Source organism: Medicago sativa, chromosome 2 (genome assembly GCF_051527215.1).
Source record: "Medicago sativa cultivar Bolivia chromosome 2, Bolivia_mono, whole genome shotgun sequence".
NCBI lineage: Eukaryota > Viridiplantae > Streptophyta > Magnoliopsida > Fabales > Fabaceae > Medicago > Medicago sativa.
The window spans coordinates 29,925,110-29,952,374 of NC_140750.1; the positions used below are offsets into that span (position 1 = coordinate 29,925,110).

The 27,265-nt window shown below is 33.2% G+C and overlaps 1 protein-coding gene, 1 long non-coding RNA gene and 2 pseudogenes across 3 annotated transcripts; 3 read left to right on the plus strand and 1 right to left on the minus strand.

Moving 5' to 3' along the window:
• Positions 1-1,402: 1,402 nt before the first annotated feature.
• On the plus strand, positions 1,403-7,404 carry LOC146946110 (protein NRT1/ PTR FAMILY 1.2-like). The gene is made up of 4 exons (XM_085744305.1): positions 1,403-1,562; positions 2,299-2,516; positions 5,225-5,751; positions 6,472-7,404. The coding sequence occupies exons 1-4, from the start codon at positions 1,475-1,477 to the stop codon at positions 7,346-7,348; spliced, it is 1,710 nt and encodes a 569-aa protein (XP_085600431.1). The 5' UTR covers positions 1,403-1,474; the 3' UTR covers positions 7,349-7,404.
• A 2,768-nt stretch (positions 7,405-10,172) lies between these two features.
• LOC146946111 (uncharacterized) lies at positions 10,173-12,850 on the minus strand. Its single transcript, XR_015026635.1, has 3 exons — positions 12,268-12,850; positions 10,982-11,972; positions 10,173-10,536 (listed from the first exon to the last, which is right to left on the minus strand). It is a non-coding gene; the product is annotated as an uncharacterized LOC146946111 (long non-coding RNA).
• A 2,403-nt stretch (positions 12,851-15,253) lies between these two features.
• LOC146946112 (uncharacterized) lies at positions 15,254-17,329 on the plus strand (annotated as a pseudogene).
• Positions 17,330-25,949: 8,620 nt separating this feature from the next.
• LOC146946113 (putative polygalacturonase) lies at positions 25,950-26,814 on the plus strand (annotated as a pseudogene). The gene is made up of 2 exons (XR_015028052.1): positions 25,950-26,116; positions 26,270-26,814. The product of XR_015028052.1 is annotated as a putative polygalacturonase (transcript).
• Positions 26,815-27,265: the final 451 nt, after the last annotated feature.

Here is a 27,265-nt window from a genome sequence, read left to right on the forward strand (position 1 = left end):
GGTTCTATCTAATTGGGCTCAACTCACAACACCTTAATGGGCCTAACCCATTTCTATTCTAACCCAAAAATGTTACTACTCACTTAACGGTAAAATGTAATACTAACGATCACTTATCGGTAATAAAATAAATTACTACAACTCCCTAGCACTTAGTAAAATAACAACTCTCACTAAGAACTAAAAAAATAATCCTCAACAAAATTACTAAATTACCCCTACTCTCAAAATGATCAAAATGCCCCTAAGTCCAAAATGACTAAAATACCCTTCTAACACCGAATTCTACAAATCCCAACCAAAAATACACACAGAGGCAAATAATCACATAAGAGCACATACAAGCACACACAAAAGCAATTAAATAAATAATAAAATAAATATAGCGAAAAATCGGGCTGTTACACTTTTGACTTTTCAACGAAAGTTGCAAATCTCTACCCGAATGTAATGAAATGAACTAAATACAATTGTGTATTTTTGAATTGATTATATGTACTTGTGACTTTATTTTTTACATTTACTTTTTTATTATGAATTGATTAGTGTTTGGAAAAAATGTTGAATGATAAAAAATATGTTGAAAAAATGTTGAATGATAATAAAAATGTTGATAAAATGTTAAATGATAAAAACAAGGTTGAATGTAAGTTGTTGTATTCCCATAACGCAGCGATAGTTAACTACCGCTGGCCTCAGCGGTAGTTAACTGTTGCCGGTAATGCCAACGGTAGTTAACTACTGCTGGGGGCAAATTGATATTTTCCATGTGTTGTTAGGAACCTTTTGAAGTTAGAAAAGCAATTTTCGAAAATAGAAGGCATTTTTGAAAAGAGAAAAAATCAGCCCAAAAGAATTGAAATAAGTTATTATCTATATATAGTATATACCTAACTAGTCCATTAATTATAATTAGCAAAGTTTTTTTTAAAAAAAAACGAAATATATTTTATCATTAAGATTAAAACTACTAATCATTTTTTAAATAACAATGTATAAAAAAAGACACCTAATTTATGATCGTGGGAGTGACTTTCATCATGTATTCATCCAAATTATTTTTTATTTTGGACTATGTATGGTTGGCTATGTATAATTTATGATTGTGGGAGTGACTTTCATCATGTATTCATACAAATTATTTTTATTTTGCACCATGTATGGTTGGCTATGTATAATTTAAGATTGTGGGAGTGACTTTCATCATGTATTCATACACATTATTTTTATTTTGGACTATGTACCAACCATGTATAATTTAAGATTGTGGAAGTGACTTTCATCATGTATTCATACACATTATTTTTTTTTTGGACAACGAAAATTATTAACAAACTATAGGACACTTCGTGTCAACCAACCTACACTATATATGTTCATGTCAATCTTTGAACTTTCTAAGTCTCATTTCTGTCACAACCAACTAACTCGACTTTTCATTCATTTGGGTTATTTTCTTTTGTTAATTTCAAGCATGAAAAATATGGTGAACGAGGAAGAAGAGCCTCTAATTAACATTACAAATCGAAAGGGTGGATTCAGAACCTTACCCTTCATCATAGGTAACATGACTCATATCATTTGATACAATGTAATGTTTCATATTATATAATTGATCCATGATATTCCAATATTTGAAAATTGTTCAAAATTTTATTAAAAATAGTTTGTCTTTCGAAAGTAGAAGTTTATATTTGCACTTATGGTTGAGATGGTGAACAAGTTGTTGTCGATTCCACAAAAGCAAGGAAAACAATTATGTCGTCTCCAACTTAACTCATATTTGTATTTCCTTACTTTTTGTGGACCTGACACGCATCAAACCATCATTTCAATAGAGTTTCTAGTGATTTTTAAGTATTAGTTCATTGCGTTTGGATTGTTTGGAAGGAAAGAAACAACAAGATCTTCAAAGACAAAGCAGAAGACTTGGAACAACTTTTTGACAATGTAAAGTCTGTGTCTTTTTCTTGGTTACAGGCTAATAGGCTAACTTCAGCTTTCAGTTATAATGACTGGTGGCGGCACCCTTTAATTTGTATGAGTGTTTTGGGTTAATGTTCCTTTTCTTCTTTTTATGTGTGTTTTATTTGGCAACAGAAAACTGAGCTTTGTATTCTTTTAGAAGTGTTTATCTTTGCACGCCTTGTGCGAGATGAATATCTCTTGGTGATTATTATATTCCATTTTGGCTTATTCCAAAAAAAAAAGTTCATTGTCGCACAGTTGATCGTCATACATGGAATTAAAAATAAAACTAATTTGTTATATGGTGATTGATTTTTCTTGGGATGGCAGCTAACCAGTCATTTGAGAAAATGGCAACTTATGGAATATTGCCAAACATGATTTTGTATTTAACAAGACATTATGGAATGGAAGCTGCTGCAGCTACCAATGTGATCCTCCTCTGGTCAGCAGCTACTAATTTTACACCAATTATCGGTGCTTTTCTTGCTGATTCCTACTTTGGTCGCTACCCTACCATCGCCTTTGGATCTGTTATTAGTTCACTGGTAAGTTCTTATAAATTTTAGACTGAAATGTATTTTTGGTCTTCATTTTTAAAAAATAAATAAATAAAGTTTTTATTCTAACCCACTTGGGTTGGCATGTGTATTGGCTTGGGACATGGGAGTGTGCTCCTCCTCGAGGTCTCAGGTTCGATTCTCTCTGGTTAGATCTCGATTCTCTCTGGTGCCAATTTAGGGAGGCTGATCTAGCTTCTTAAGATTCTCTCCGGTGCCAATTTAGGTGGACTGATTTAGCTTCTTAAAAAAAAAGTTTTTATTCTATATTTTAAATATCGGTATTTTGATCCCAATTAACTTTTTTTTTTCTTCCGAATTTTTGACTCATCTCATTTTTGGTTAATTTTTGAAGACGTGGTGGTCTATTATCATGACAACACTTATTAGACCATATTAAATATTCATGCAAGTAAAAATACGCATAATACGCATTGCCAAATAAAAAATGAATATGTCACATTATCATTAAAAGGAGAATAGGGACCAAAAGTTAAATATGGGACAAAAGAACTGATTTTTAAAATAGAGGAATAAAAAAATGCATTTAAGTTTTTATCTTATCAATCTATTTTCGCTTTACACTTTCTTTTTTTTTACAAAAATATACGTTATTCATTCATTCAAGTTGATAGAATACATCGATACAACACAAATTTAAAGACTCTAAAAATAAAAAGAATGAATCTATGAACAAATTCACATCATCCATGTTAATAGCATATAATGACAAAATATATATAACAAAGACAGATCCAGAAATGTAACAAATGAGAAGCTAGACAATTTATAAATAATAAATAACATATAAAATTAAACTATATATCATAAATATTTTTGACAAAATTAAAAAAATAGCGTTCACTCTATTTCATAATAAATGTCACATTTACATATAAATTGTCCAAAAAGAGTGTCAGAACAAAAGTAGGACTCGTCTTGATCAACAACCAGAATAGTATTTTCCCAATATAGCAAAAGTATTTTCCTAATATAGCATAACCGCTCTACATAAGTATAATAGTTTTTTTTAAAGGAAATATAAAATTTAAATAATATGATACGTAGTTGTTTAATAGTCTAGAGAAATATTTATTCAAAAAAAAAAAATTGTCTAGAGAAATATGTATAACTTGTGTGTTGATTGGGGTGACGGAGGGGTTGGAGCTCCTCGGCGCCCCCTCTGTATCCGTCCCTGATACATCAGCGAACAAATATGATTATATTCAAGGCCGTTTTTAAGAAATTGGAGGTTCGGTTATCAAAATAAGGATATGTCATTAAAAGAAAAAACACAAATTTTTTTAAAGGGAATTGTTTTTTATAATGTTTGTTATATGTTATTTTTTTAGAGATTAATTATAATATTTGTTGTTAAAGCTTTGCTATTTTATACTAGGCCAAAAATTGCAAGAAACCTAAAAAATAAGAAAAAAAAGTTATCTATGATTATATTTATTAACACACTGAAAAAAATAATAAGAACAAACAAAATATAATAAAAAGAAAAGAACATGAATCTTGGGACGTGGAGATGAACCGAGGACCATGTGGATTTACAAGCATGTTTCTATCACTCGGTCATCTATACAAACTTGAAATTGTATCCACGTCAATAACTATATATATATATATATATATATATATATATATATATATATATATATATATATATATATATATATATATATGACACACACACACACACATATATATATATATATACACATACATATATATATATATATATATATATATATATATATATATATATACACACACACACACACACACACACACACACACATATATACACACACACACACACACACACACACACATATATATATATATATATATATATATATATATATATATGTATACACATACATATATATATATATATATATATATATATATATATATATATATATATATATGTATGTATACACATATATATATATATATATATATATGTGTATACATACATATATATATATATATATATATATATATATGTATGTATACACATATATATATATATATATATATATATATATATATGTATGTATACACATATATATATATATATATATATATATATATATATATATATATATATATATATATATATATATATATATATATGTATATATATGTAAGGTTGACGACACAATATTCATTAGATTTGCACTAGATCAATTTTGTTCATTCATTTTTTTTGTAGTATTCTTCATTTATATATGGATATGAATTGCTTGCATTTAGAATAGTACACACTTGCGCACATTAGTTGATCTTAACCATCGATTTGGGATCAATCGACTCACATTACTATTTCACCAAATTATCTTTAAATAATCTTCACCGTTAATATGAGATCGAACAATGAAGATCAATAAATTTGTTCACTATGCAGAATCCAAATCCGTCATAAGAACATTTTCATGTTATATTTTTTTATTGGTTTTAGTTTTTTGGCTTCCAAAGGAAAGAAACCATAGTAATTTGGAATTCGATCCAAAGGTAAGTAAAATATGCAAAATGATTGATCCAACAAGAATTCAAACTGAGGTTCTCTCGAACGATTTGTCCTTAATTAGAGCTCATTAAATGCACGAGTTTAATCACTTGTTTCAATATATATATATATATCGAACTATTTGGTTACTTATATATTATGTGGTACACTATAGGGAATGCTACTTTTTTGGCTAACAACTACCATTCCCAACCTAAGTCCTTGTGATCCATTCAATATGAGCTGCACCTCTCCTACAACATCACAACTTGCTTTCTTATACTTTTCTCTATGCCTAATCGCCATTGGAGCTGGTGGTGTAAGAGCTTCTTCCTTACCCTTTGGCATTGACCAACTAGACAAGGACAAAGATGCAGGAATCATAGAGGGATACTTTAATTGGACCTATGCTTTAACAGCAGCTGCAGTTTTAATTGGAACAACCATTTTGGCATACATTCAAGAAAATTTTGGTTGGATTATTGGATTTGGTGTCCCTGTTATCTTCATGTTGATATCTTTGGTGTCTCTCTTTTTAGCTTCTTCAATCTATGTTAAAATGGAACCAAAAGGCAATGTGATTAGTGAGTGTGCACGAGTCGTCGTCGCGTCTTACAGAAACAGAAACCTCAACTTACCATCATCAAATGTCTCAGATGGTAGCATGTACTATTGTGACAATGCGCCGAGTGATAAATTCAGGTATCAAATTATGAACCTTTTAATTGTCCATAGTGTATTTTCATAGTGAATCACTGGTTTTATCTCTCGTCGGATAATTTTTGTCATTACAATTAACAAAAGTCTAAAATGATCCCAAAAATTAAAAGTACATAATTCTATTGGTCCTTTATTGTTGTTCAATTTAGTGATGAAATTGTACATGATGGACTATATGATTGAGAATTTTCAATTTCATTGATCGTTTCAAAATTAGGTTATTTTAGGAACCAAATTGTCAAGCTCTTCAATCTTAGGGACTAAGTTTGTAATGCACTCATTTTCTTGTCATATACTTCAACCATTCATAATATATTCGAATAATAACTTGAATTCTGCTCTTCACCCAACTGTTTTGCTCGCTCCCAACTGAAAAGACTATATATATGATTGGTATTTTCATTTGGGAGCTAGCAAAAATTGTTGGGTAAAGAGCAGAATTCTAAAAACTTTGGGAATAAATTTGATGCAATGCTAGTGTTAAGATTTTTTATATGTCAACGAATCTAATAATATCCTCTTTATGACTTCTAAAGTGAATATGATTAAAGAAAAATGTTTTTCACGACCATAAAATTATGATTTGCTAACCTTATAAAAAATCTTTACGTCCTCGTGAACTTAGCTCAGATGGTATCATTCGATATTGTTTTGAGAGTGATGACTAATTGGTTGGAGTCTCTCTGATTTGATAATTGGCAGGTTTCTAAACAAAGCATGCCTTATAAAAAATTCACAACAAGATCCTACACAAGATGGAAGATTAAAAAATCAATGGAGCCTTTGCACAATAGATCAAGTAGAAGCATTCAAAGCAATTATAAAAATCACTCCAATTTGGATAACAGGAATGATAATGTCTATAAATTTTAGTCAAGGAACATTTTCTGCATTGGAAGCAAACACCATGAACCGTCACATAACTTCGAAATTCGAAATCCCCGTGGCTTCAATGTCATCATTCATGATCCTCTCTACAATACTTTGGATTGTCCTATATAATTGTGTCATAATCCCTTCAGCATCAAAACTAAGACGTTCGCCCACTCGTCTCCGAGTAAAACAAAAAATGGGAATTGGATTGATAGCAATATGTTTATCAACATCTTCATTGGCAATTATAGAAGGTAAAAGAAGAAAATTAGCAATTGATGAAGGCTTTCAAGAGTTTCCACAAGGTGTTGTGAACATGTCACTTATGTGGTTCCTTCCAACACATATGTTTGATGGTTTTGGTCAAGCTTTTAATGGTGTTGGACAAAATGAGTTTTATATATGTGAATTGCCTCAATCTATGTCTAGTGTAGCATCAACACTTCCTGGATTAGGTATGTCAATTGGAGATCTTTTGGCTAGTTTTATTTTGAGTGTTGTTGATGATGTTACTAAGGGAGAGGGAAAGGAAAGTTGGGTTTCTAGTAACATAAATAAGGGACATTTAGATTACTATTATTGGCTTCTTTTTGTATTGATGTTGGCCAATTTTTTGGCTTTTCTTTGTTTTAGTAAGATTTATGGACTTTGTAAGGGAGAAGAAATTGAAGGTGAAGTGGAAGGAAATAAGGAAGAGGTGGTATAATAAAGTCTATATTTTTTTTTTATTTGAAGGGAATAATAAAGTCTATATTTGTTGAAGATTCTTTTTTTTTATTTTTTGTTCATGTAATAAATTCACCAAATATTTTTTTAAAAAATAAGAACAATAGTTAAATTATGTATCCTTAAATATGATACATAACATGAATCATGAGAATTGAGAGTGGTCTTATTATTGTATAGTCATCAAGACATGAATGTGACTTGTGGAATATTGATGTGTCTTCACTCTTCACTTAAGATTGAAGGGTTGATGCTAAGTTTAATGTTTTTAAGCTAAAAAACCCACTTGTGCTGGATACAAGTCATGAATGTTTTTAAACCACTTGTGCTGGATACAAGTCATGAATGTGACTATGTTTTTAAGCTAAAAATCCACAAGACACATCAATCTTAAGTGGGTTTAATGTTTTTAAACCAACACAAGTGGGTTTCCAGCACTTTAAGATTAAAAGGGACTTGTATCCTCACCTTCTCTTATTCTCTCTTTCTCCTTCTATGAAAATGGAGAAACGGGTAGGTTGAGAGAAGGAGAGAATACTGAGCTAGCCCCTCAAATATATTAATTTATTTAATCACATTATTAATATTTTAAAATAATTGAAATTATAAAATGTTAATCATATTCATTCCTCTCTGAACTTTTAAACGTGCAACATAAATATCCCAAGTTTAATGTTTTTAAGCTAAAAAAACGATTGGATCCACAAAATGTGTTCTCTAGTGATTGGTCAAATAAAATTTTGTATAGGAAGGAATTAGTAAATTTCGATGATTATGCTTTTGAAGGACAATGTATTTGTTCTCAAGATAGATATTGTAGTCCACCAAAAGGGTATTATTGTTGTCATTGACTTGGCTACAAGAAACCTAGAATTTATAGATCTTTATCAACATTTGTGTACCTTGATTCACTCTAATAATAATGATGTACTAAAGCAGTATGAAGCAATTGAATAAAGATTTGATGTGTCACACACTTTCTTACTTTAGCAATTCAAATTTAATTCACAATTTGAATCGGATCTACTTTTACTAGCTTGATGTTTACAAATTAGAGTAAGCTTCAAAATTATTCTCAACACCTCACGTTGTCTTTCTGGATGCACAAAACAAAGAACTAGTGTATATAAATACAAACATAATTTCTCTATATAAAAAGGAATCAAAGATTAACATGGTGCCTTTTTTTCAATAATTTCCCAATAATTTTCAATAGACAGTGAGACCTGAAACCAATTTTAATAAATAAGACCTTATTTGACTTTTAATTAAAGTGGATATAACTAAAGAAAAATGATTTTCATGGCCCAATGATTATGATCGATTGACACTGTAAAAACTCTTTACATTATTGTCAACTCTTTACATTATCGTCGGTGCATATATCAATTAAAGTCATAAATTATATAATCAACTCATAATCCTGTTTTGAGAGTGATGATATATGTGATTCTAATTGGCTTTGGTATCTACTTTAATCTTCTAATTGGCTTTGGTATCTATTTTCATGGCCCAATGATTATGATTCTAATTGGCCTTATAAAACATCAACAAAAAAATATTACACAAGATAGAAGATTAAAAAACCAATGGAGCCTTTGCACAATAGATCAAGTAGAAGCATTCAAAGCAATTATCAAAATCATTCCAATTTGGACAACAGGAATGATAATGTCTATAAATTTGAGTCAAGGAACATTTTCTGTATTGGAAGCATCCACCATGAACCGCCACATAACTTCCGCGGCTTCAATGTCAACATTCATGATCCTCTCTGTAGTAATTTGGATTGTCCTCTATGATTGTGTCATAATCCTTTCAGCATCAAAACTAAGGCGTTCGCCGACTCGTCTCAGAGTAAAACAAAAAATGGGAATTGGATTAGTAGCAATATGTTTATCAACAGCTTCATTAGCAATTGTAGAAGGTAAAAGAAGAAAATTAGCAATTGAGCTTTCAAGAGTTTCCACAAGGTGTTGTGAACATGTCAGTTATGTGGCTATTGCCTAGACAAATTCTTGATGGTTTTGCTGAAGTTTTTAATGGCGTTGTACAAAATGAGTTTTATATATGTGAGTTGCCTCAATCTATGGCTAGTATTGCATCAAGTTTTTCAGCATTAGGTATGTCATGTGGGAATATTTTGGCTAGTTTTATTTTGAGTGTTGTTGATAATGTTACTAAAGGAAAATGATAACAAGTGCTCTTATAGTTTTGTTTAAGAATTTAAAAATAGTAATTTTTACATTGGGAATTGTTCTGGACCGGTCAGAAGACCAATCATGTGTCGATATCGAACACCGACACATGTTGGATATTGTACACACCTTCAATCTAAAATATTGGTTGCCTGCTCTCTTTTTTATTGGACATGCCTTCAATAGATCGAGTATCTAATTAACTGCTCTATTTTATCATGTTGTATTTCTTTGATGAGGAAGAGTTATTTTTCAAGGGTCTTATTTCATATGACCATAATATTAGTGGATCAGAGAGATGCTCGCTCTCCAAGATATAGGTCACTTTGGATCAAACTAGGTAAACAAATTTTTGGTGTATTTGTTCATCTTCTGTTTTATCTTTGTTTGTGCATGGTGAGGAATCAAAAGTCATTACAAACCGAGCACAAACAAAACAGAGAGTAACAAAAACGCTAGCTAGGAAACAAGACAAAATCACTAGTTAGGTAACATAACTCAAACACTAAAGAGGATTAATCCACCAGAGATGAAAATCAAAAGCTAAGATTCCGTTTTTAGCTTTCAACCACCAAAAAGATAGAAGCGTCACTTTATCAAACTAGTTCTCCTACCCGTGCTAACGCACGGGCATTTATAGCCTTTAATTTAAAAAGTATAGTCCCAAGCCCAGCATCATATAGTAAGAATTTATAGAATATTGTAAAAAACACAATATAGTAAGAATTCAAGAATAACACATTAAAAAGGATTTCAAAAATAGCATTGGATTAGCAAAACCATGTAGTATAATGAACTTCACTGCAATCCTAAATTCATGAAAAGCACAAAATGTAGTATAATGAACTTAGTCGTAATCCTAAATTCAAAGTATGACGACCCTCCTAAATCCAATGCATAACTTTCAATAGCTCTCTCAACTTCATCAAAGTATGAACTCTCTCTTCCCAATTGACTGTGCCAAATTAGCCTTGCACACCAACATAACATATATCCTAATTAATTAGATCCAAAAATACAGAGATGGAGAAGAAACAAATAGTAAATAACATGGAGATGAAGATTTGCAGATACAAATTTATACAACCAATTCCATCAACCTCTCTTTTCCGGAAAGTCTAACATGACATTAGTTACATCATAGAGGCCATGATACCTCATTGTTCACAACAATCCAAGATCATGATATTATTTTAGTTTATATAAGTTAAGGGGTTGGAACTCAAAGAAGAGGTTACCTATGAATTGAAAAAAATTCCTTTCTAACAGAATATAAAAAAACGAAAATAATTTCATATTAGATAAAAAAAATTAGATGTATAAAAAAAAGAGTAGTAATATTTAAGTTTCTTTAACTATACACACTTCAATTAGTTAATTTGATTCACAATATTTCATTTTATTCCAATTCATACCTGAAAATTCTTCTTATTTCATCTTAACCTTCCTCGTGAGATTTGCAAATGTCCATTCCAAATCTGTTCAAGGTCCTCCAATAATCATGTCCCAACAAATAAACTTTAGTCTTCTTAATTCTAATACAATCTAAAAACAAAGCAACAGCTACCAACACTATAAAGCAATTTCTAAATGAGATGCATAACTACCAAGACACATTCTCAACATGAAAGACCATGCTAAATAACTTTGAGTTCCTATAAGATTCAAATGCATCATACATTTTTGGTTCATGTCTAAGGTTTATATGTAAATTCTTTTTAAAAAATAATACAGTTGAGTTTAGATTTGTTCCAATATCATGATATAGCATTTCATACTATCATAGTATCATTTAAAAAACTAAATTGCATTGTATGCTACCTAAGGCTATTCCAGGTTCTAAATGAGCCAACACATTGTTATACAGGTAAAAATTTAAAAGAAACTCTTTTATAATCTAAATCAAATGAAAAAAACAAATAATAATGAACAAAAGTCAGTAAAGTGCACAAATAAAAATATGAGTTCACTTGTTGGCCAACAAACTTTCAGCTATATTTTCATCTTTTCTTCACTGCATAATGGAACCAAAAGGTTGCAAACTCCCTGTATAACTCAATTAGTAGTCATCAATAACTCTATCCAAACTCTAAATTAAGCTCACTCCAGATTTTCCTTTAAAGATATTTATATTTATCTCCCTCTAAAAGTCTAGCATAGGTCAATCCCCTAAACTCCAAGTCTGAAACATGTCTCTATACACATTCTAGTTTCTATAAACATTTAGTATATCACATTCTTAATTTCACGTACAGTTTTTTGTCGTTGAATCATATCAAAACTAATCTCACCAAGGCAAACAATGGCATCCAGGTCCAAAAACATCGGCAAAATTTCCAAAGTGCTGCCAAAGCCAATAGAAGTGTCATTTTTCCAGAACTCGGAGGTCCCAAAAGCAACGTTATTCTGAAGGAGAAAAAAAGCAAATTGAAATAAGTTATATTTGTTCCAAACGTACATAGAGAAATCAATGAATGGAACAGTAAATGTATTGATACTTTGAAGGCTTTATTATTCCACTAATATCCTTGAGAATATTTAGATGTTGATTTCTACTTGGAAGCACATGAAGGGATTTCAATAGACTCTTCAAAGTTAATTAAAATGTAAAAAAAAGAAACCAAAATATTTAGTTAGAATCCCCTTCAATATAAAAAATCACATAGTACGTTAGTACTATTTTTTAAAGTTAGTTCTTTACCTCTACTTTATTAACCATGAAGTTAGTGATCAATTCCACCTATCAACATTTGATATGAAAGCATAGCTTGGATGTTATTTTGGTGCGCCATGAACCCGCAACAGCAAGGGATGAAGGAGCATCAGGAACTATGAATGGATCCATATATAGTATGCTGACAACCCTTGAATTTTTGCAACGGCCATTCATTGAATTGAAAATTGGGACACCAATGTATATGATTGTTTGCATTCCTCTAATAGACGTTTTGAAGCTGAATCATTCCTCTAATAGAGGCGTTTTGAAGGTGAACCAGCTGCTATGAATTGTGCTTGCATTAAATATGGGACAAAATATAGTGGACCAATAACAACAATATATGCAATGCATGTGCATCCCACTCATATTCCTCCAATACATGTGTTTTTAATGATCAGTAATGAAGGGGGTTTAGAATTTGAATCAATTGTTGTGAATTGTGCTTGCCATAATTATGAAACAAAATAAAGTGAACCAATGACAACAAAGAAGCATTGGCGCCAAAGAGATGTAGAATTAGGGTTGGCAATTTTTCTTAACATTGTTATTAGTATTAGAAATAAGTATGATAACTAGTTCAGAGACGAATCTTTTGGCTGAAAAATGTGGCATTCCTTTCATTCCAAATAACACAAACACATGATAGCCAAATCAACTAAAGAGAAGATATACAATTTCTGGATTCACCTCCTAAACTTTTGAATTGAGTGAGGTGATCAGAAAGATACATCAAACCTGCTGAGGGAATGTCTAACCATTACAAAATTAGAAACAAAATGTTATCATAAAAATTACAACCTAAAAACAAGTGATGGACACTTTCCTCCATCCCATAGCCAATCGAACACATTATAATTAGACGGAAGAATTCCACGCTGAAGCAAATTGTCCTTCGTTGGTATGCGATTATGTAATAATCGCCAACCAAACAAAGAAACCTTCAAAGGGATAGCTTTATTCCAGACAATATCTGAGGTGCCATAAAGATCGGCCTGCTCCACAGGAGACAACATATAATAGATGCCGCTTACTGTGTATTCTTTGCTTGGATCAAGATTCCAGTCTCATTTGTCTTCCATATCATCCTGCAAAAAAATGTTATACAACAATTAACTACACTCTGCTCCTCCTCCCAACCTAATAACCTCCTACGCCACTTTCATCCATCTTCCCCAATACCTCACCCTAAGGAACACACCTCAGGCACATACACCAAATGATTCTCCAATAACTCAAAAAGATGTCTAAATCTATCTTATAAGGGACCGCCTTCCAACCACTAGTCAAACCAACTACCCACCCCCATTCCATTACCTAATACCCATTATTTATTTCCACCAACTTGACCTCGTTCTCCTTCCCTTCTTCACACACCCATCTTCCTCTCCATACCGAGCTACTAAAACCTTAAACCAAAGGCTCACTTGCTCCACATTCATTCTCCAACACCATTTACCTACCAAAGTCAAATTAAACTCTCCACATCCATTCTCCAACACCAAGCGACCACCTAAATACAAATTTTTACTTTACATCCAAATAACTTCTTTTTAATACGTTCAACCAACGAATGCCAAAAGTTTAACTGGCGATGATCACCACCTATCAGAAGACCGAGATACAAAAAAGGGATATAATCAATTTTACGGTTCAATAACAACGACGCCTCAGTCAGTCAAGAATCAGACACATTCACCCCACCAACATGCTTTTGTTAAATTCACCTTTCAGCCAGAGATTACCTCGAATAGAATTTGTTAATATTAACAATGGTTGTTAATATTATTCGATGAGATTAGATATGCATGTATTAACCAAGAAATAGATTGGTCCAACACTACAAGAAATCTTGCGTTTTGCCAGAGAATAATGCCAGGAGCATCAGCTCCTGGCAAATTTGCCAGGAGTAATGCCAGGGAAACCCCTGGCAAATTGCAATTACAAATTGTACCATAAGCCAGGAGCAAACCCCTGGCAAATTTTTTGCGGGAAAATTTAATTCAAATTTGAGCCCTAAAGTCAAGGGAATCTCTGCATTATGCAGAAGATTTGACAAAATTCTGAAAAGCTGACATGCCAGGGGCTCAACCCCTGGCAAAATGCACAATTTCGTGGCAAATTGCTGACAGTTTTGTTGTAGGCCTGCGGCTACTAATTGGGGTTGGAGACCGAGCCTTGCCAGGGGTAGCTCCTGGCTTGGCTCCTGGCAAATTGCAGATCTATAATTTTTACAATAACAGCACTGTTCCATTCATTCATGGAGACATATTCATTTTTAACACTTAGAAAAAATGCCTCTCAACCTTAGAAAAAAATTCTGCTCATTCCCATCTCAATTAAACTTATTTCATTAGGTATAACTCTTTTCACTTGTTATAATTTCATGTTATATTTTTTTATTGCTTATTTACTTATTTTTTCTCACTTGTTTAATTTGCAACAGTGTCCAAGTTTATTGCCTTTTGTTGTTCCCTTGCCATCCTCGTTGCTGTTTGGATCTGTTCTATCATCAAGCTTCAACAAGTTAGTAGTTTTTCTACTTATAAATACTAATGATATGGATGATGTTATAATTTTTTCATGTTCAAGTTTTTTTTTGAAATATATTTCAATTTTTCTGTAATAAAATTTTTAAAGAAAAAATTTCTAAGGTAGAGCTGTTAAAATTAGGAAAAAAAATTGTATAAAAAAATAATTTTTAACTACAAACTATTTCTTAAGTAAAGAAATTTGTTTATTAAAATCAATTCCGCGTTAAAAAAATTACCGCGTAAAGAAATTTTGCGCAATTTAGGTTAGTTAGTAAAAATAATAATTTAGTTAGTAATATGATTTGCACGTAAAGAAATTTAGTGCAATTTATGTTAGTTAGTACAAAAACAACATTAAGTAATATTTTAATATGTGAACGTTATAGTTTAATTTCTAATCTTTAAATATGTGAATGTTATAGTTGAACGTGACAAAGATGGAGTATTATCAGCATTATCGTAGTTGGATGTATGACAGAACGTTTCCGGGAAGAAGAGGATTTTTTGTCCAAGGAGTTCACGGATTTATTTCATGGGCATGGGGACAACAAGTTTGTCAAAATGAGGGAGGGATAAGATGTCCGTGTCTTAAATGTGCATGTAGATATATAAAGACTGACCCCAATGAAGTGAAGAAACACTTGAAAAAAGTTGGATTTATGCCTGATTATTGGGTTTGGATTTATAACGGTGAACAGTTTCAAAATTTTGGGGCGGGAGTCAATGCACAAGCTTCAAGTAGTGGAATAAATGTGGATGACAATGAGCAATTCAACATGATGAATGATATGGTTGCTGATGCTTTAGGTGTGGAATTGTCTTACAATGATGATGTTGAAGATGAACAAGGTGAAGAACCCCCAAATGAGCAAGCCCAGAGATTTTACCAGTTGTTGAGTGAATGTAATGTCCCGCTGTTTGAAGGGTGTACGCAATCAAAGTTATCAATGTGTGTCAGACTTTTAGCTCATAAGGCAAATTATGGTGTTGCTGATAAAGGTGTGGATGAAATTACGGAGATGTTGTTGGATGTGACTCCTTTTAAAGATAATTTGCCAGCAACTTATTATGATGCTGAGAGGTTGGTGATGAAGTTGGGATTAAAAGTTGATAAGATTGATTGTTGCATAAATGGTTGCATGTTGTTTTATGACAATGAATTTGGGAAAAATGACGGAGCATTGGTGGAATGCAAATTTTGTCAGAGTCCACGGAATCGTCTAACCAAGAGTGGGAGGATTCCGAATAAGACAATGTTTTACTTGCCAATAATACCAAGATTACAAAGATTGTTTGCATCGATGAAAACTGCTAGCCATATGACGTGGCATTATTCAAACAAAATTCTTGGAGTCATGTGACATCCATCTGATGGTGAAGCTTGGAAACACTTTGATGAAGTATATCCTGATTTTGCAGCAGATACGCGTAATGTAAGACTTGGATTGTGCTCTGATGGTTTTACTCCATATATCAAGGCATCATCGAAACCCTATTTTTGTTGGCCGATCATTGTAACCCCCTATAATCTCCCTCCTAAGATGTGCATGACAAAGCCGTACATGTATTTGGCGTGTGTTGTTCCAGGGCCAGATAACCCTAAAGCAGGCATAGATGTGTTTCTAGAACCTTTAATTGATGATTTGAGGAGGTTGTGGATTAGAGAATTGACATACGATATTTCAACCAAACAGAATTTTCTAATGAGAGCATCTTTGATGTGGACAATTAATGATTTTCCAGCGTATGGCATGTTGTCTGGTTGGAGCACCCACGGAAAAATGGCTTGTCCACATTGTATGGAAAATAGGAAGGCGTTTACTTTCGAACATGGAGGGAAGAGTTCGTGGTTTGATCGTTGTTTCTTGCCTCATAATCACCCGTTTAGAAGAAGTAAGAATGGCTTCCTGAAGGATACGAGAGTAGTAGTTGGCCCTCTCCCAAAAATCACATCAGAAGAGGTGTGCACAAGAGTTAGTGATTATCCTAAATTCACTGATTTTGGCACAACTGTCCCAATACCAGGATACAGAGTTGACCACCACTGGACAAAAAAGAGTATATTTTGGGACCTCCCCTATTGGAAAGATAACTTGCTCAGACATAATCTTGATGTAATGCACATTGAGAAGAATTTTTTTGACAACATATTTAACACAGTGATGGATGTTAAAGGGAAAACAAAAGATAATGAGAAAGCCAGAAAAGACTTAGAAGTGTATTGTAAAAGAAAGGACTTGGAGTTAAAACCTCAACCGAATGGAAAGTTGTTGAAACCCGAGGAAATATACACTCTAACTTTCGAAGAAGCTAAGGCAGTTTGTCAATGGTTGAAAGATTTGAGAATGCATGACAGATATTGTTCTAACTTGGGCAGGTGTGCCGATGTTAAAACTAGTAGGGTAAATGGAATGAAAAGTCATGATAAGCATGTTTTCATGGAGCACTTACTCCCAAGTGCATATAGTTCACTACCTTCCCATGTGTTAACAATATCTGTCAGTCATTCATGACATTGACTCACAAAAATGATCTTATTGGGAGTCATTACTTTGAATCATGGTTACGTTGAGATTTTTTTTTCTAATTCTATGATTACATGAATGATTAGAAAACTACTACTGTGCTAGTTTGCTGAGTTTAGGATTTTTGCAAAGTAGCAGAAGAGCTGGTTTTCTAATACTGGTTTTTTTAAGCAGATACTACATGAATGAATGAACTACTACATGAATGATGACATGAGCTGATTTTTTACTACTGGTTTTTTTACATGAGTTGGTTTTCTACTACTGGTTTTTTTAAGCAGATACTACATGAATGAATGAACTACTACATGAATGATTACATGAGCTGATTTTTTTTCTAATTCTATAATAATAAACTACTACATGAATAATTACACGAGCTGGTTTTTTGTTCTGTTGAATCTGCTGTCATTTTTGCATAGGGCTTGTGTTGCGTTTTTCTTAAGCACAAGTGGTGAATTCTTGAATTACATGCGTTAATTTAGAACTATATTGCATCTTCTTTCACTGAAGGGCCTTTTAGTACCATACTTTCAGTGTGGTTTGGTTTTAAAGTTTGTTTAGCAGAATAATTCTTTTGGTCTAGCAGAATATTTTTTTTAGGGGATTATAAGTAATAAAGTGACTTGTTTTTGAGGTCTGGTTGAATTCATGCAGTGAAGCATTCAAGCCTCCAATTTCATTTTGAGATTTTTTTAGCAAGACGTTAGAATTACTATGGTTTTGATATGATGTTTTTATTATTGATAAATATCTCGGAATGCCTCCGAAACATAATGGAAAGAGCAAGGGCAACAACAACAGGAAGCGGTATACTACTCACATTGTGGATGCAGCAACAGAAGCCAGGTTAAACCCCATGCCTGTCATTTCTACTGCATCTACTGCATCTTCTGCTTCGTCTAGCCAGGGATCACCTGGGTCCTCCCAGGCTAGTGTAGCTGCTCCTGCTATGGGTTATGCGCCTCCTCCCACTTACATGTGCCCTCCAGGATATTATGGCACCGTACCTCCTTTTGGGACCTACCTTCCTCCGAGCTATCATTTCCCACTATATTCAGTCCCACCACAAAACCTTCCCCTTCCTCAACAACAACAAATCCCTCCACAAAAAACCCACCCTTTTCCCAACAACAAATCCCCCTACAACAAAACCCACCTTTTCCCCAACAACAACAAAACCCACCACAACCCCAACAACAACAAAACCCACCACAACCCCAACAAGAAAATGTGGTCGAAGAGGGTGGTGGAGAGCTGGTGCTAGTTGATGATGTTTTCCCGGATTATCCGAGAGATTCTCGTAGTCAATTCATCTAAAAGCCTAGTGGAAACTCGTAAGTTCAATTTCAATTATTTTATGCACATTTTAAGTTGTAGTAATGTTTAATTATGAGTTTTTATTGTTTCAGTTTTTTGCCTTGCAAACCGGCTGCTGAAGCAATCAGATCCATCATTCATAACTGCTATCATCAATTTTGGAAGACATATGGTGATGTGGATGATGATGAGAAAGAGCGTTGGTTTAGGCTCTTTGAGGTTACTTTAAATCTATATCATAATTTTTATTTTACTTCATATGCACAATTGTTATAGTAGTTTAGTCCGCCAGTGAAGCCTTTTTGTTCAAATTTGGAAGCATAATAATTGACATCTTCTTCAGAGAGCCATTTAGGTAAAAGTAATATGAGTGGCAGCACACACACACACACACAATGGGTTATGCCTAATATCGGTTAACATTGTTGACTGAACACAGTTCTCAAAAATATCTGTTAGAGCAGGTAAATCAATTAATTGAATTGAATGACTAGTATTAATGGGCAACTATCAAGATCATGAGATAATTTTAGAGCATCAGGAGCTATAAAAGATAGTATACTAATTTTGTTTAATATGTTATAATGCAGACTAAGTGTTCTTGGGACGCTAGGTATCATGATATAATGCGGCGTAATTTTCATATCAGAGCTGCTGCGCGTTTTTCGGATTTACTTAGAAGAGCCCGTATTCGGTTTGAGGAGACAAGAAAGCGGCCACATTGGATTGGCCAGCCTATCTTTGATGAATTGGTTAAGTACTGGGCGTCTGAGGCGTTCAAGGAAAAATCCGACAAATCAAAGAAGAATCGGGCGTCGGAAAAGGGAGGATGCATTCACACTGGTGGTTGCTTAAGCAACGGAGAGCACGCTGAGCGTATGGTAAAAATAATATACTTTTATTTATTTTTCCATATCATTTAATTTTGATTGTTTTAAATCAATACTACTAAATTTATGCATTTGCCCATTAAATTTAATGTTTAATTAATTCATAATTTTATTTCTTGTGAAAAATAGGCTAGTAGGTTACGTCGAGATCCGTTTATTAACGAGCTTCACGACGAAACGCACAAAAATAGGTCCGGCCAATACTGCGACGAGCGTGCTAGGAGAGTGCAGGTAATCTTTGATAATTATATGTCACATTTTAGGCCTTAATGTTATTATTCTGCACATGAAATGTTTGTGTGTCGCGAGTGTAAAAGAGCACTTTGATTACTCTGTTCCTTGTAATGAGAATATTTGGTCACCTTGTTAAGGCTACCTTGGTTACCTGATTAAACTGCTACATGAATGTGTAGGCCACCTTATTTTCTGTTACTTGTAATGAGAATATTTGGTCTGATTTTGTTGTAAAAACATTCCGATTACGTAGGCTGCAATCTGTTACTTGTTTTCTGTTACTTGTTTTGTTTTGTTTAGGCTGCAATCTATTACTTGCAATTTGTTACTTGTTTTGTTTTGTTTACGTAGGCTGCAATCTTGTAATGACAATATTTGTTCTGATTTTGTTTATTCCACCTTGTTTTCTGTTACTTGTAATGAGATTATTTGGTCTGATTTTGTTTTAAAAACATTCCGATTACGTAGGCTGCAATCTATTACTTGTTTTGTTTTGTTTAGGCTGCAATCTGTTACTTGCAATCTGTTACTTGTTTTGTTTTGTTTTGTTTACGTAGGCTTCAATCTGTTACTGACAATCTGTTTTGTTTTGTTTAATGTTGGGTTTACTATTTGAACACTAGGTGTGAATGATGCATACACATTGAATACTCCAGTTGTGTCCTTAAATATTTTGTTATTATTTGAACAGGAGGAGTATGACCGGCAGCTTGCCGAGGCTATTTCTCAAGGGTCTACTATTGATCATTCTTTGACCTCCAACACTTGGAAAAAAGTTGCTGGAGACAAGAAGAAGGGAAAGCTATACGGTCTTGGTAACTTAGGCGCTAACTACCGGAAGGGTAGTGTTGCATCAACCCTAAGACTAACCCTCAATCATGGTGAAGGATCCTCCCAGCAGCCTGAGCTGACGTCAGAGATGCGAGAGCTTATTCACAGATTGACACAAGAGCAATTGACGCAACAGATGGCGAGTCAAGCGGCCGTTATACAAGATTTGCTTAACCGCCAAGATCATATGAGGAGCAGCTGGCTCAGTTTAGGCAATCACAGCCTCAACATCCCTCCCACACTAGTGCGCCGGTTTTAAGTCCCAATGTTGAGCCTTATCCCGTAGATGATGTGGATGATGAGGATTGAAGTTTTATGGCTTTATCTATTTAATTTCTAGGTCTGTAATACTTTTGGGGAAGTTTCTTATACTTCCTGGCACAATTTCTACTGTTTTGATACTTATGGTGTGTAGTATTTGGCACAATTTAAATTTCAATGTTGCTAGACAATATTTTATGTTTTATGTTTGCTATTACTTTAATTGCCAATAATTTTTATTATTAAAACAATTTTTAAAAAAAGCAATTTAAAAAAGTTTATTTTAAATATTTTAATAATTAAATTGAATTAATTTTCGAATTTTTTTAATTCTTTTTAAAAATTATTTTTATTATTAAATTTTAATATTTTGATTTTTATAACAAATAAAAAACGTTAACCCCTGGCAAAGCGCCTGACATGTTTCTGAAAAGGACTGATGTGACTCTGACACGGTCTACAAAGGACTGCATGCGTCAGAAAAGCATGTCTTGACACATTTTGCAGGGGTTGTGTCGGGGCCTTTGCCAGGAGCGCATTTGCCAGGAGCTAAAGCCCTGGCATGTTCATTTGCGATGGGCATATTTGCTGGTGATTCTGCTCCTGGCAAAGCTCCTGGCAAACGTCCATTTGCCAAGACTTTTTGCATTTTGACAGGGCTTCTGCCCCTGGCAAAATGCAACATTTCTTGTAGTGCAAGTTGTAAGGGACTTGAACCGCTTACGCACACAAGTGGTAAGGGATATTCCGACCAAGATTAGAAAGGAAAAAGAAAACTTAATATTACCGTTAAACGACGGTGAAAACTTCATACCTTTAATATGGTAACCAAAAACAAAAAGATATCCATGTATTAGAAGGGAAGAAAAAAAACTTAGTTTTATGGAAAAATTCAATAATCATAAAACTTCAACTTGATTCAATTGTCAAAATATCTTTAATGATCGAATTATAATTCTTCAACCAAAATACGATCAAGGCTGTCCCAACTCCCAAGTGCTGAGAAATCAACCAATGCTAGGGCTTCAAGCCTAAAAAATAAATAAATTACTTAACAAAGATAAAAGGCCTTCAATCAAAATGTGTTCATGTTTATGTAATAAAAAAAAAATAAGAGCTCCTCTTCAATAGAAAGGAATTCAAAATGTCCACTAAATTGTGTAAGTTGTGATGCCATGTATGAAGACCTTGCACATATTATACTTGATCTCCCTTTGCTATTCAAGTTTGGCGTGCTAGTGCTATGCGGCATGCTGTCGAGAAAGCAGCGAGGGATACCGAAACTGCAGGGATTTTGTCGAGAAAGCGCTAGTGCTATGTCCCTTTTCTCAGGGATTTTGCCCCTGGCAAAATCCAATGTTTCTTGTAGTGAGCAGCAGCAGTTATCTCCACTAACAGCAGCTATTGCAGACCAATGTCAGCCGTTTTATGCTATTCTATGGAGTTTGTGGAAGAACTGCAACCTGAAACTGTGGCAGAAGGCAACTCAAACTGTAAGGCAGGTCCTGGACAGTAGCAAATAATGCAGGTCCGACACCTAGTTCAGCAGAAACGTCGGACAGATTGGCAGGGAGCACAATGTCTAGGTGCAGCAGATCCAACAGTTGTGCGGTGGCAAAGACCGCAGCGAGGCAAATATAATTGTAATATCAACGCATCTTTCTCTATGCAACTGAAGGCTTGACATAGGTATGTCATTGTCATGTATGTGCATTAGAGACGAAGGTGGCACTTTTGTTCTTGTTAAGACTCTGGTTATATCAAATCAATACCGTCAGGAAACAGACTATTGCATGAACTTGCTCTAAATATGTCAAATCAATACCGTTAGTTGCAAATCATATGCCAACATGTTCTAATCTCACATGTGTCTTATGAGACTGTTGACGGTCAAAGATATATTTTTTTTGAAGATTTTAGATTTAAATATATTTTAGATATTTTTCTAAAGGAAAATATATTTCAGATATAAAATGAGATATCATTAGGATTTATAATTTGTATTTCTGTTTAGAATATTTTTAGAATTTATTTTTTATTTAAATATATGTTTTAGAAATATGTTTTGTATTTACAATTTATTTTTTTATTTTTTATTTTCTTATATGATTCATGTTGTCATTGTAAAAATATTTTACAACGCTATTTACTCTTGATTATTTATTTTATTTTAGATTTGCTGACAAGTTTAATTTTTTTTTTTTGACGTTGAAAAACAATTTCATTAACGAAAGTCTGACAATAAATCAAATGTCAAGACTGCAGAAATACAAGGCGGAGTTTCTTCGACCCATATGCAATCTAAATTCTTAAGAGCATATTTAGCTAAATAATGAGCTGCTTGGTTGGCTTCACGCCTAATATGCAAAAAATTTAAACTACAAAAACTACCCTTAAAACTAATACAATCTCGAATAATAGAGCCAACAAGTTTAATTGATATGGTTGACATTGTAAACATATTTTACAATGCATTCCTTGACATCTCACCATTCGTCAAGTAAATAATTATACTTTGGGGATTAATATAATAAGATAAGATGGCATGAGAGTGATATGGGGCCGTTTGTTCCAGATTTAAAAAGTTATTGTTTTTTCTTTGTTTCTAAAAATAATTTGTGTGAAAACCTACTCAAAAACTATAAAATTATTTCCGACTCATTTGATATAAATCTAAAAATGATTTGCATGAAAACTTACTAAAAAATTACAAAAGTTATTTCAAACTCGTTTGTTATAAATTAAAAAAGTAATTTGACATTCATATTCATTGTATTATGATACTTTGTACTATTTTCTCGTTAGGCACACCTTGTACTTAACTTGGTCTGCTTTTTCTCCAGTATTTTTTTTTTAATTATCTATTTGAAAGGAAAAAAAAACTTATATATTCATTGTTACAAATTTAACATTATAAAAATCACATTTTTTACTCATTTTAAGCATTTTTTTTAAAAATTTTATTATCCAAAAAAGTCAAACGTACCAAAAAGATGAAATACTTAAAATGATTTTTTAAGATAAGTTATTCAAGCCAATTTCTCATTTGAAGTTTTCTTTTAAATAAATTCTTTATTGGAAAAAATATTACAAAAAGATGATGAACTATAAAAATCATACGTTGTAACACACAGATCCATAATTGAATGTATGAGTAAAACTTTTTCACACTAACACTGCATATAAGTTGAATCCATTGTTACTAGGGAAAATATGAATAATTATGACCATAAATAGAATGGTTGATTAAAGTTTTAAACTTTTGCTTATGCTGTGTTTGTTCTCTTGTATGATGATTAATAGGATGAAAAGTATTGGCCATTGATGCCTGCATTGCCTTCATATGGATATGGTAGAGAGCATCCTAGACCGCGGTATAGCAGTTTGATTCATGGTCAAAATCTTACAGATGTTGTGATAACAGGTAAGCGTGTTAAGAGTCTTTACAAGCTCGTTTTGTAGGGCTGAGTTACTCCCGACCTAAATTTTAAGAATCTGAAATAAAATACATTTTGCGGCAACATTAGATGAACTATACAGTCGCGCATACTGAACTTGTAAGCAGGGTGAACTAATTACGATTCAACCATGATAACGATAAACAAAGTAGGCTTGCACAATCCTAGGTCTCTAACTTTTCTTTGTTTAACGTATAATCTCTAAGTTTCCGACTCTATCATTTCGCATGATTGACAGGGCATAATGGCACCATAGATGGACAAGGACGTACATGGTGGACAAAATATCACCAGAATCTTCTCAACCATACAAGGGGCCACTTGTTCAGATAATGTGGTCTAGTGACATTGTGATATCAAATATTACTCTGCTTGACTCTCCTTTTTGGACTCTTCATCCATACGACTGCAAGAACGTTACAGTAAAAAACGTTACGATATTGGCTCCTGTAGATGATGCTCCAAATACTGATGGCATAGATCCTGGCAAGTATCTTTTCTATAATACAATAAGTATTTCATAGTTAAATACATGATATGTTGGTTGTTTCTATATTGAGTTGCGATTTACTAGATGTTCATGATAGGGGTGGATAGTTTCATCTTTATCAAGGTTATTACTTGAAAAACAAGCCAAAATATAGGGGTTATAGAATGGCTTATACTAGAGCAACCACTGGTCTTTCCTTGAATCGGGCAAGAGTGTCATAAGATTCATGCATGATTGTACACATTCACTTGCAGCCAACGAGTTTCTCGTCCCTTGGCCTCTTAACAATCTCCGAAGTTTCATTCCTTTTCAAGTTCTTTCATCTCTTCATACATAGCTTAGACCTAATTTTTATTCTCTGGTGCCTCTTAGCATATGTCGAGTTTCTCATCAGAGTTAGCAGATGTAGTAAAGCTTTTATGCTGCAGGTAAAAAATGTTTAGAGGAGACAAATTTAGAGTAGGGAATTTGACAGAACATTTTTTTTTTCCTTTCACAAAGCAATTAGTAAGTCATATCAGAAATAGATGAATTATTTTCAGTACTTACCTTCGGCTCCGGTGATTGAAATTGCTTTTGGAAAGCTAGGAAGAAAAAATAATTTGTACTCTGAGACACAATTGAACACTACTTTGTCCGTCTATTAGCCATTGCTTTTGAAAGAATCTTTTAAGAAACATTACATGATGACATTGATCACATTAGGGCAATGTTAGTGTTATTTGTAGCCACAGGTATAAATTCATCCTCGAGCCAATTCAGACAAGAATGAACTACGTCTTCGCAACATATGAAAAAGAGCTTACTTGAACTCCTCATCTGTGAAAGGAGCTATCAAGACAGTGTTATCTTACTCCATTAATTTCAAAGACATTTCAGTAATAAGTAATAACCCTGTCAATAAAACTTACCATATCATCATAGAGAAGAGTAACATATCTTGAGTCGGCAGCCATAATTTTACCTTGTATAATATCTTATTTGACAGTTGTTCTGGTTATCATTACTAAGTGTACATAATGCTCTCTGGTTAGAATCCGAGTCAATGTTCGATTATTCTTCTACTAAAATGTTCATTTGTCTTAGTATGTTGTATGAAGAAATTTTAACAGGACCCAGTTTCTATGATATGTACAGATTCTTGTGAGGATATGTTGATAGAGGATTGTTACATATGTGTCGGGGATGATGCAATTGCGATAAAAAGTGGCTGGGATCAGTATGGAATTGCTTATGGAAAGCCTTCTAAGAATATAGTAATCCGAAATCTCGTCGTTCGTTCTAATGTCAGGTGAGCTGAATTTCTAACTCAACTCAATGTGCTTTTTGCCAATATGGAATTGTTAGTAAGCATTATGAAACATTTATGATTATGAAACACGTAAAATGTTAGGCATTCGAATAGTTTGAAGCTCAATGTTGTTCTTTGTGTGAAATGCAACAGTGCTGGCATCTCAATAGGAAGTGAAATGTCTGGTGGAGTATCCAATATCACCATCGAGAACATTCTTGTATGGAAATCTAGACGTGCCATCAGGATCAAGACCTCGCCTGGAAGAGGTGGATACGTTCACCAAATAACTTATCGCAATCTGACTTTCAACGATGTCTGTAATGGAATTGTTATCAGAACTGATTACAACGAACACCCTGATGCTGGATATGACCATACAGCACTTCCAGGTTCTCAGAGACATAAGCTTCACCAATATTCGTGGCAAGGGAGTTCGTGTACCTGTACGCATTCTAGGTAGTAAAGAGATTCCGGTCAGAAATGTGACTTTCGAGGATATGAAGGTTGGGATAACCTACAAACACAAGCATATTTTTCAGTGTGCTTTTGTGGATGGTCAGGTAATCGGGACAATCTTTCCAAAACCGTGTAATAATTTGGATCAATACAATGAGCAAGGAATATTGGTTAAGCGTGCCGTCTCAGACAATGTAACAGACATTGATTATGAATTTTGAATTTTGAGGTATATCAAATATCCCTTAAGCATGTTGAGTTCCATATCAATCAGGCCCCAGTTCATGTATAATATGATCATTTTTGTGAGGGGATGGAGCAATCAAGTCTTTTATTCTTTTTTGTTTAGTAATTTCATTTGTCATACTTAATTCGATAGATTTCTTAGGCGATGAGTTTTATATAACAAAAAAAAAAAAAAAAAAAAAACTAGTTGCTTATATAAATTTTCCAAGATTACATTTCATAAACAAATTTTTTTTCTCAAGGTTACACAAATGCACAAGTTGCCTGCTCATTTTTTGAGATTTATTATGATTTCACTGTATTGACCATTGTTCTAAGTATTGGACCGAACCTTGCTAAAAAAAAAAAAAAAAAAAGTATTGGACCGAACCAGCCAGTTGATACAATTGAAGGAAATTATACCATATACCCATACACTTATACTTTCACCCCTACAAGTAAGAA

Coding starts and splice junctions, on each gene's coding strand:
- LOC146946110 (XM_085744305.1), top strand. CDS start 1,475: ATGAAAAATATGGTGAACGAGGAAGAAGAGCCTCTAATTAACATTACA. Junction 2,517..5,224: donor GATCTGTTATTAGTTCACTG/GTAAGTTCTTAT, acceptor GGTACACTATAG/GGAATGCTACTTTTTTGGCT. Junction 5,752..6,471: donor GCGCCGAGTGATAAATTCAG/GTATCAAATTAT, acceptor GATAATTGGCAG/GTTTCTAAACAAAGCATGCC.